The 11,571-nt window shown below is 43.6% G+C and overlaps 1 protein-coding gene across 1 annotated transcript in view; it reads left to right on the top strand.

The window, feature by feature from the left end:
- Positions 1–5,471: 5,471 nt before the first annotated feature.
- The window catches only part of PRKG1 (protein kinase cGMP-dependent 1), a 1,416,234-nt gene continuing 1,410,134 nt past the window's right edge, over positions 5,472–11,571 (top strand). The window contains exon 1 of the mRNA XM_070781204.1: positions 5,472–6,218. Within this exon, the coding sequence (XP_070637305.1) occupies positions 5,953–6,218 (266 nt within the window). The 5' untranslated portion in view covers positions 5,472–5,952. The remainder of the gene's footprint in view (positions 6,219–11,571) is intronic.

The raw sequence follows: 11,571 nt of genomic DNA, 5'->3' as shown, positions 1-11,571 counted from the left end.
ATTGCAGTTGAGTAATTCATTAGTTTTATCTTGTTGTCTAACTAATTACCACAGACTTAGAGGCTTAAAGCAACACTTGCTTTTTATCTCAAGTTGTGGAGAGAAGACATCTGACACAGAATGGCTGGGTCCCCTGATCAAGGTCAGATCAAGGTGTCAGCTATGCTCTACTCTTCTCTTTTCCTTGTCTTGTGGTTGAAACAGGAGTCAGTTTCCTGATGTTGTAGGACTGAGGTCCCCTTTCCCTTGCTGGCCATCTGTTGGCGGTATTCTCAGCACCTAGGTTCCACCTGCATTCCTCGTCATGTGGTCCCTTCTATCTTCAAAGGCAGCGGTGGAGAATCTACCCCTAGTCAAATTCCTCTCATGCTTATATTCTTCATCTTCAGGAAGAGCCCAGTCCTTTGAAAGGCTTGCCTGATTAGGTCAGACCTTCCCAGAAGTTCTTATCTTAAAACCAGTGACCTGGGACATCAATAACTTTTGCAAAATGTCTTCACAGCAGCACCTTGTTCCCTGGTGGCTCAGACAGTAAGGAATCTGCCTGCAAGGCAGGAGACCCGGGTTTGATCCCTGGGTCAGAAAGATCACCTGGAGAAGGGAATTTCAGTATTCTTGCCTGGAGAATTCCATGGACAGAGGAGCCTGGCTGGCTACAGTCCATGGGGTCACAAAGAGTCGGATACAACTGAGCGACTCACACACACACATACCACCAAGTGGTGAGAAACTTGGGAGCTGTCTTTGAATTCTGCCTACACAAGTAATAAGTAGGCTGAATATAATACAAATATTACTACCACCACTAAACCAGTCTGTTCATCTCTCTGATGGGCTACCTTCTCCATCAAGAATCAAAGCAGAGGATCCATTAGCATTTTATTTATATTATTTACTTAGGGTTACATTGGAATGATAACAACCTCTTATTTTCATCTCGCTTCATTTGAGCCTTAAAGATGCAGATATAAGAATTTAATATCCATGTGTCCGACTCATAGTTGGGAAAACTAAGTCTCAGGGGATGAAATTATTAGCCTGAAGTCTCACAGCATCTCTATCTCCCTAGATCCAAGATTCTTAATATACTGCAGCATTTGATTTCTAAAATATTAAAGTAGCATCATTTCTTATTTCAATTTTTCTGAGTTTCTAGGAAATTTTTTTTTCAAACCTCTAGACTGCTATCACAGAAAATCATAAAAAGCAATGGTCTTTCTACTGCCTGCAGCATAAGAAAGAATTCCATTAACACTAATAGGACCATGTGTAGGAACATATTTTAAAAAAACAAAAAAACTTGCAATACTTTAAATAAATTCAGTAAGTTGAAACTAATTTTAAAATTTGATTCACTGAGGCAATACCTCATTTGCTATTTTCATGTTCTTTGTGGTGTTAATATAGATGTGGGTGTATTTCAGGACTTGAAACTTTTATCTTGCCTAAGATGTGACCATACTTTATGATCACCAGAAAGTGATTTAGGTGACAAAATTGAAGCCACATCGAGGGTGATGTAGAATTAACTGAAAGTGCTCCAAGCTTCTGTTAATCACAAAGTCACCATAATCTCTATAGGACAAACCAGACTCCATAATAAATCTTTCTTTTCAGTTTCCAACGCAGCTGAAGTAGACAAATGGATGTCATCTATAAAAGCAGACTGATGATTTAAAAATGTAAGTCACAAGGAATGCAGAACTCCATAAAATCATTAAAAGTAGAAAGACAGACCCAAGGGCACTCTCACTCCCCATTTTACAAATTAAAAAAAGTAAATCTGAGAAGTTTAGGGATTTGCCTGAGCTTGGGATGTAACACACAGCTTGGGATGTAACAGAGCTAACACATAAATATAGACTTTTGATTCCAGTCCAGTACTCTTAGTTTACTAATTGCATTCCTTGATTAAGAAAAAAAAATGTATCCCATGCAATTTTCCACAAATACTGTCATCATTGTAACCAAGAGAAGTGTTTGGATGTAAGGTATTGAAAATAGATGGTTTGAATTCCCCCCAACCCACCCATTCCCAAAACTTAGACCCCTGTCTCTACTCTCATTTCTCCAAAACTTCCTCCTGCATTCCTCTGTTGCCATCCATGGCACCTCACTCAAACCATCTGCACACGACTTTCTTTGCTCTGGATCCTTGGAACATGTATCAAGGTCAGTGCTGTTCCAAGGGTGTGACAATGGGCGTATTCCACTCACTCAACAATAAATGTAATAACTCCTTGAACTTAGATCAATAATATAGTTTTTTGGAGGGGGAGGAGTATTTTATTACTGACATTGGTGAGAACTTGTGGCGTTTAGTGATAACAAAAAGCAGACTGACTTTTAGTTTTATTGTTGGTAATGAATTTTTTTTATAAAAAAGATACTGTCTTCCCATTGCCCCCTGTGACACTGGCCTAGATTAAAGGATAGGAGGTCCCTGTGAGCTACTCACATCTATAAGGCTTTACTTTCTTTAAGTGTTCTTTCTTAGAAGGGTGGGGATGGAGAGGCAAAGCACCATCATAATATTTGAGAATATACATGTACTTTTTAAGTAAACATTTAAAACTGTATATGAAATGTAAAATAGATCCCACAGTATTATAAGGAAAACAACATTGGTAAAGAGATTGGTTGTTGAGAAGCCAGAGTCTTAGATACTTATCTGAGTTTGTATGGGATTTCAAATTTAGTGTGTTTTCATTAGCAAAGAACTTTCAGTTTTTCTTGTCACTGGGCTCACAGAGAAGTGGACACTTTAATTTAGGTAGAAGCAGTATGCATGGGGTCTAAGACAGCCTGCACTCTGTGACCATGGGCGAATTAATCTGGCTAACTCTAAGTTTCTCCATCTATAAAATGAGAATAAATAATAATACCTACCATACAGAGTCATCTTGGGGATTAAAACTAGCTAGTTATATAAAGGGTTGAGCCTTCTGCTGCTACTGCTGCTGCTAAGTCTCTTCAGTCGTGTCCGACTCTGTGCGATCCCATAGATGGTAGCCCGCCACGCTCCCCCGTCCCTGGGATTCTCCAGGCAAGAACACTGGAGTGGGTTGCCATTTCCTTCTCCAATGCATGAAAGTGAAAAGTGAAAGTGAAGTCGCTCAGTCGAGTCCAACTCTTAGTGACCCCATGGACTGCAGCCTACCAGGCTCCTGTGTCCATGGGATTTTCCAGGCAAGAGTACTGGAGTGGGGTGCCATTACCTTCTCCGGAGCCTTGTGCTAATGCATATTAAACACTCAATGAATATTTAACATCACTGTTGTGATGTTTATCCAGTGGCTAAAAGATATAAAATTTTTCATTTTAAAAAATGTTTTATTCTGACATAAAATCCTGCATATTTTCTTTATTTCTCTCAAACTTGGAACATGAAAACACTCACACAGGTATTTAAGGCACCAACCTCAGCTTCACTGTGAAAAAGATACTTATTTAGCAAATTTCTCCAAGGACACTAGATGGCGATCTTCTCCTTTAAGAAAAAACAACAACATCAACAACTAAGGATTCATTAACACTTCTTGCTTTGACAATTGAAACTCACTGCTGCAGATTTAAACGCAAAGCACACCTCTTGGAACACTGGAGTGTCAGAATCGTAGAATTCCTAGATTTGCAGGCTTCAAAGTAGGGGAGGCAAGGTCTGGGGAATCCTGGCTTCAAACATTTGCCGTTGGGTAGTCTTGGACTTCACCTTTCAAGATCTCATTTTCCTCTTTTATAATATGAAGTGGTTAGGTTAGGTTAGGTCATCTTCAGTGTTGCTTACAGATTTAAAATGCTATGATTTTAAATAATTCAATGTTTACTCTGCTACCAGGTTGTATTTTCTCAAATATTCCTTGTGCTTTTAATTAAATATTTCATAAGCCAAGGGACATGATTTAAGGTCACAAAGTTCAATGTCACCTAAATTAAAACTGACTTAGTAAAAAAATAAGATTGATTTTGAAAGATATGGATGAATTCAGGGTTTTGAGATATGTGTAAAATGTTGGTCTAAAGGTTTCTTTTTTTTTAATAAGCAGGAGAAACATATTTGCATATCTGCATTTAAGATTAGTATATAAAACTTGAAAATAACCTGTCCATTTCAGAGTCATTTAAAAACTATTTCCGTATCTCCCATAAATAAAATTGAACCCATGCCTAGATTTTTTAAGGAGATAAATTTTTTCTAATGTATTTTTAAATGCCAATTATTTTGAGTGTTTCTAAAGGGATGATAGCAGATTAAGTTGTTTATAGATAGAAGCAATAGAACTGTAACTATCAACAAGATAGAGAATACCCTTTCTCAAATATGAGTAGATGAAGCCAATCTGTATTATCTAGTGTGATTTTAAAAATCAGATGTGGCTTAAAATGTTTTCAATTTTATATAATTGGACTAGTAGAACTAACAGTAAATAAAGAAATCTTGAGAATAAAATATATTTTAGGGTTGATTTATAAGCAAAAGTATATACCTGTTTTTCCTTTACCAAGGTGTTTCAGACAAGGTAGAAAGATTTTTATAAAAATAAGCATCCAGTGGATCATATGATGATATTTCCTTTTAAGGAAAATTATTATTTCTACAAAAACTCTCTGGTATTTTAATTTGCATCTTTTTTTTTTCTTTAAAAAATAGATTTGTGGGTCTTTACCTGAAGAAATGTTCCTCCCACATATCCAAACTCTTTAGCTGTGATTTGTGAACAATACTCCCTGTGATATATATATATATAAAAGTGTAGGAATTAGCAAACACTCTGGGTCCAAATGAGTATAAACATCCCTTTAGCACTGAGTGTGGTGATGGGTGCAGAGGTGAGGGAAATATACAGCTGGCAGAAGCTATTTTTCCCTAAAACTGGAGTTGCTGGGGTGAGCCCGCAATTCAGCACTGGTGGCCCCCACTTCACATCCAGGGTGGTGTGATATAATTTGGGTGCTCAGTATACAAATTTTAATAGTAGCAGATGAAATAGAAACCAAACTCGAAGAAGTTTCCAATGGATGCATGGCCTTTTCCTTTTTGGTAAACATTTGGCTCATTATCATACACATGTTCATCCAGTTTACCCACCAACAATTTCAGTTTACTATTTCCACTAAAAGCTTATGGTGAAAACACCTGGTACCGCGAGTGCCCTGTTATTCTTATTACTTGGGGTCATAACCATAAGACTTCATGCTAAGGAATAAACACACATGTCCCTTGCCATCCAGGGCAGAAGAGAAGTAAAAGGTGAAAACAAGAATTCACGCACGTTATTGTCTAAAGGCAGTTTAATATTTATGAAATGTCTCTCTCTCACACACACACACACACACACTCACACGCACACACCCCACAAAGTCTTTGGGCTCCAGTTACAAGCGCTGCGTCATCTACCAGATCACATGGTAATTGTTGCTATTTCAAGGATCAAGTGGCATAAAGCTCCCCCCTCACCCCACCCCACCCCAGCCCTTTCGTTTGGTACCATATAGCGTGCAAGAGTGATTATTGTGTGATGGGGTGAGACCAGGCTCACTGGTCCAACCCTCCCAACTAGAAACCAGGCTCTCGGTGGGGTGGCGCGCACGCCGTGTTCTCACGAAGTGATTGGGAAAGGGGGACGGGGGAGGGGGTCTCAGGGGAGGAAGGGCAGCTCTAATTGGTTTCTCAATGAAAGATAATCACCTATTCCCCGGAGAGGCTGGGGATTAGCACTCTGCCTCTCCTCTCCAGCGCTTTTAGACTTCTCATCCTCCCCTCGATGCTTTTAGTCCATTCAGCAGAAGTGGATCGAAGAACGCGGCTCCTCGCTCCGCATTAGGGGCAGCACCGCTGCGCTCCAGTACTTAGCGCCCATTCACTCGCTCGGTCCGCTCTCGCCTCGCCCGGCTGTAGTCCCAGCCGCCGTCGCCCGAGAAAAAGTTTCGCGGAGGGGCTCAGGGAAAAACATGAGCGAGCTGGAGGAAGACTTTGCCAAGATTCTCATGCTCAAGGAGGAGAGGATCAAAGAGCTGGAGAAGCGGCTGTCAGAGAAGGAGGAAGAAATCCAGGAGCTGAAGAGGAAACTCCATAAATGCCAGTCAGTGCTGCCCGTGCCCTCGACCCACATCGGCCCCCGGACCACCCGGGCACAGGGCATCTCGGCCGAGCCGCAGACCTACAGGTCCTTCCACGACCTCCGACAGGCATTCCGGAAGTTCACCAAATCCGAAAGGTAGGCGCCGCCGGGGCGCGGGCGCGGCGGGCCGGAGCGGGGCCGCCACTCGGGGCGGACGGGCGGGCCGGGCGGCGGCTCGGGGACTGGGGGCTCCGGGCCGCGGCGGCGGGGGCTGCTCGGTGCCCGGCGCCCCTGGCTCCCCTCAGCGCGCGGAGTGGGGGTGGCCCTGGCGGGCCGGGAATGGGGAGTGTTTATTTTTATTTCTGCCCATCACGTGCTGCGCTGGTCTCCGCCGGGCTGGGAAAGGCTAGCTCCTCGGGGAAACGCGCCCCTGTGGCGTGGGGGTGGGGAGAAGGAGCGTGGAAAGTTTGGTCGCGCCCGCTAACTTGGCCGCTGCGCACCCCGCCGAAGTCGCGCGGTCTTCCCTTCGCGCACCCCTGGGGAGACTACCTCCGGGGACAGGACCCGGCCCATCCCGGGGCCTGGAGAGCTTCCTGGAGGTGACCCCCAGACCCAGGCCACAGGGCATGCTCAGTGCGCCGCTGGAGCCTCCCGGGAGCGGCGACGGGAGGCTGGACAGGGCGACCGCGTTCGGTTTAGGAACTGAACTTGCCCGGAGCCCGAGCCCGGCTGGGAAGGCGCGGAGGGGGTGAGGGGAGGGAGGCGGGACTGGGGTGCGTCTCCACTGCAGGGATCAGCCTCCGAGGGTCACTCTCCAGGCAGCAAGTGATGTCAGCAGGAAATTGTAAAGATACACCATTTCTTGGATGTTGGTTTGCTCAGTTTGTGTCCCTTCCAGAAGTGTCCACTTCTTGGGCTGCCTAGGGCTTGGAGGTGGCTCGGTGACCTTGCACCTGAAGCAGGTTTGGGGCTACTGGTCAGCCCTGTCCTTGAGTCGATACTACCGCCCCCTCTTGTTTGTCTTCGGAGTCTGTCCCTGGAAAAGTTGGGATGACGAGGGAGGGGAGCTGTTTCTCTGGGCGCCTCCGGGCTCCTTCCTTCCCTCTTCCCGCCACGCTGAGAGCCAAGTCCTGCCAGTTCAAAGTTGTGTGTCGCTCTTTCGTGGTGCGCAGAGGAGGCCCGGCGATTTTGGCCCTAAGTAGGAAGTATTTGCTCTCCGCTCGCTGCCTTCACCGGAGAAGGCTGATCGATTGGCTGCAGCATTAAAGCGCCTCTGGACATTAGGGAGAGGAAGTGCAGACTCCAAAGCCCATTACTGGCTTTTAGTCTCTGGAAGTGCACGGCCGAAAGTGCATCTCGCAGGATATTGAATATTCCATCAGGCGTGCCTTCATGCCCGCCTGCCTCTTACCCCTTCCTTCTTGTTAGATCACTTGGTTGTCTGAGTTTGGGGCCCTCAGGGGACCCCTAAATTAATCCCTCCCCCTAAGCTGACTTTGAGGCTAGTGCTTCTAAAGAGCACGTCTTCTTGTCGGTCCATCCAGGCCACTTGCAGGACTCTCGATGTCCCCCGCTCTTCCCCTGCACTCTTTCCTTGTTTGTTTCAATTGTGTACTGATTCCAGTGTATGTGGGATGGGGGAGGGGATCAATGAAGACTGTGCAGGAGTAGAGAGCTATCAGAAGAGGACCAGGAGCTGGTAGGTTGTGTCAGGCAGAAAGGATTTCACCTTGGTAACTGAAGGCCCACTCGGAACCAACGTCTCAAGGGGCAGTCTTCAGGTTTCCTGAGCAATACTACACTTACTAAATGACGCTGTCCACATGGCACCTTTTGGCCCACGCTGCCTTGGAAGTTCCTATCAAATGAAACAATGGCATTCTTCCTTCTCTTCGGCCAAGACTGCAATCAGAGCTAATATTTGGCCTTGCCATTGGTTGGGAAGCTGCTGTGTCTTGCCTCAGCTGAGCTGCGCATTCCTCGGCCGCTGCCCTGCCCCGCGCTCAGCAGCTGGAATCAATCTGCCCACCTCCTTAAGAAGCCACTTCATCAGCGGTCACCCAGCAGCTGTTCGCCTCCTAGGGCTGGCCGGCTGGGGCTCTATCGCATTTTTGAAATTTCAGATCTCTGTGTCCGGACTGCGCCCCTCCAAAAAAAAGTGTAGCCAGCACCGCCTAGCCGCAGCAAAAAGGAAATTTCACCGGGGTCTGGAGAGGTTAGGAGAAGAAACTTCCCTCCCAGGGTCCCCTCTCATTCAGGAACTAGCTCTCAAAGAGGAACTTTTATTTTCCTTGATAAGAAATCTCCCTAGGAATGAGAGACATTTTTGTGTGTACTTAGAGGAAATGGCTGATCTTTCAAACGTACGCATCATCTTCCTTATTCTATCCCTCCCCCCTACTCCCAGCGCTTTCTGGTTAGGGGTAGGAACATTCATCAAAAGAGTGGATCATGCGCAGTAGAGATTGGTCGAGCGCATATTTGTGTCCGCAGAAACTAGCTGAAGTGCTTTTCTACTTAACTCTGTGCGCGGATTTACCCTGGGACTGAGTGTAAACTTTTTCCCACTCAGCATGTAGTTTTACACTTTCAAATGGAAGCTTGGCGTGTATTTTCAGGAAGCTGACTCATTAGAGTTTAAAGAATTTTGACAGGTAGAACATGGGAATAGTAACCTCTGGAATTAGGTACTTATCCTAGCATTTAAAGAGACAGTACTGACTTACTGGTGAGGCACCTTATTTTGGCCAAGAAAAGAAATCATTAAAAAAGTATTTCTAGAATACAGCATTTAACAGCAAACACAGTGCTTTCAAAATAAAAGTGCATTTGCTAATGTCAAAATAAAAGTGCATTTGCTAATTTTCAGATATTTGGATTTGGGAAATAGACATCCCATCAACTCATGCATTCTGTTAAAAGTTGTGCCATCCTGATGCATTTACTGGGACTGAAAGAGACTGCTTTATCACAAAGCTAATGTTCAATTCCAGTGGCTATAGGATTTAGTGAGAGCTATTCATGCTATGGGTTTGTTTGAAACTTTGCTAGGACACCACCAGTTTTTATACTAACAAGAAAAGAAATATATTTTGAAAGTATAGGAATTCTGTTTGGTGGGCAGAATGACAAAAGAGCTTTTGCCTATCACCACTGTTTCGGAAAATGATTGCAATCTGAAATATTTACATAATCGCTGGTAAAAATATCTTGAGCATTTATTGCAGTGGAAGGAAATGGGAGAATTCAACGACTGTTGTAATCAAGTCAGTCCAATTAGCCAGATTTCCATGTGTCCACAGAGGGTATAATGCACAAACTCCATTAAGAATGATCTAAGTATCTGAGGAATGCTTTAGATGAAAATTATACTAGAGAAAGGGAAGATCTGAGCTCTCGGCATAAGTATCAAGTGTACAGTATGATGATCATGTTTAAAAAGAAAACATCCGACTTATTACAGTCCTCATTTGCAGACCCCTTAGAAATGCCCAGTAGAGATCAAGTGATAATCATTGAAAACTGTAGGCTGTTTTTGATGATGATGATGATATTTTACATTCATATATAACTTTCTACCAAATAACTGAGTCTTTCATATAGTTTTCTGTGAGCTTCAATTCCCTGCATGCATATACTCCACATCAAGAATAACCAGATATCCTGATTCTTCCCTCTGTTTTTTTAATCACAACTAAATTCCTTATTTTGACCACCCAGTTAGCTCAGAGGACTGCATACAATTGTGTTTTTAAATTAGCTTAAGCAAAAGCTGAAATCAATATCACTCTGTTACAGGAATAATGTATTATATTGCAAAGCTATTGAGCTATTCCTGTCACAGATCCCTTGATTCTTGATAATGTAAATTCATCCTTTGGAACTTGTACCTTCTTCCACTGGGACACGGGTGCTTTGGAATGGATGCCCCAGAAAACTCTTTGCCCTTTGCGTCTCTGATTCATTTCAGCTGATTTAACCTTCAGACTAAATCAAGGGATCTGGCCTAATTTTGATATAACTAGCTTCAATGAAATGAGCGGGTACACCCACTGAATTCTGGGCCCACCTTATTAATTGTTCCAGTAAAAATACACAATGCTTTAAAATAGCATAGGTAAGAATATTAAAGATAGCTAATCCTACTGATTTTAACACAGTGCTAAGCTGTTTACTTTCATCAGCTCATTGTTTTTTCCTCAGTGATCCTAAATCATATATGTACTTTTCATGTGAGGAATCTGAGGCTCAAAGAAGTCACTTGCCTAAGATCTCACAGCTAAGAAATGCCAGATGCGTTTCAAACCCCAGTTTAAAAATTTTTAGAGCCCCAGTTCTCAGCTGCTATGCCTTGGAATCAGGATAGTTCCATCTTATTAACTAGTGAATCCTTCTGAATAGGAAAAAAAGAACATGCCCTAAATTAGAATACATTGTTGTTTTGGTGTTTTTTTGTTTGTTTGTTTTGCTTATAGCCAGCACAAAACTGACCTTATGAAAATTGACCAGTGAGCTTAAGCAAATATGCCTTGATAGGCATATCCAGCACATACACCTTGAATGCGCTGAGCTGGCTAGAATTTCCTCAGGTCCTTCTCTTGGAATTGGCATTTCCTAGTCGTTCCTCCTTCACGTCATAGGTGGAACTGATGAGCAGTGCAGGTAAGGAAGGATGTGAAAAGGATCTCTGTGGTTGCCTTTGGATATCATCCACTCTATCCTTTGCCTTTTGCCTTACAGATTCCTCCTGCTAATCCCATCATCCCTACCAATCCTTCCATCCAAAGGAATTTATTACTACCTGACCACATACCAATCTGTTGACCAGTTATCCTTTCTGGATTAACATAATGATGTTTTAACAGGAGCTTCTGGGAGAGGACATTCATCTAGTTTACTCTGATGAGTAGTATTTATGATGAGAGTTGAAAGGGGGAAGAACCGCCGAGAAGATGGCAGGTTGTTTAGGCAGGCTTGATCCTTGTGTCTTGCCAAGAGTAGTTTGAAGAGGACAGGTTCTGTGAACAAGCACATCACTTGTACTTTCAGTCAGAGCAATACAGAAGGCAGACAGTACCCTGGTTTTAGTCATGAGACTTATATTTTAAGACATATCCACTTTGCTTTGGGGTTGATTTGGGTTCTTGGATGATGTTCATTTTCCAAGTGTATTTGTAATATAGCAAGGGTTCTTGTTCTATCTGGATCATTGATACGTGTATAGTTTGCAAGTTTCAATTTAATTGTGTGTTCATAGGAGATTTGACTGGAGAAGGCAATGGCAACCCACTCCAGTACTCTTGCCTGGAAAATCCCACGGATGGGAGGCTGCAGTCCATGAGGTCGCTAAGAGTCGGACACGACTGAGCGACTTCACTTTCACTTTTCACTTTCATGCATTGGAGAAGGAAATGGCAACCCACTCCAGTGCTCTTGCCTGGAGAATCCCAGGGACAGAGGAGCCTAGTGGGCGGCCATCTATGGGGTCGCAGAGTCGGACACGACTGAA

Source organism: Bos indicus, chromosome 26 (genome assembly GCF_029378745.1).
Source record: "Bos indicus isolate NIAB-ARS_2022 breed Sahiwal x Tharparkar chromosome 26, NIAB-ARS_B.indTharparkar_mat_pri_1.0, whole genome shotgun sequence".
Classification (NCBI taxonomy): Eukaryota; Metazoa; Chordata; class Mammalia; order Artiodactyla; family Bovidae; genus Bos; species Bos indicus.
Note: the sequence above shows the minus strand (reverse complement) of the source record. Positions and strands in the feature narration are given on the sequence as shown.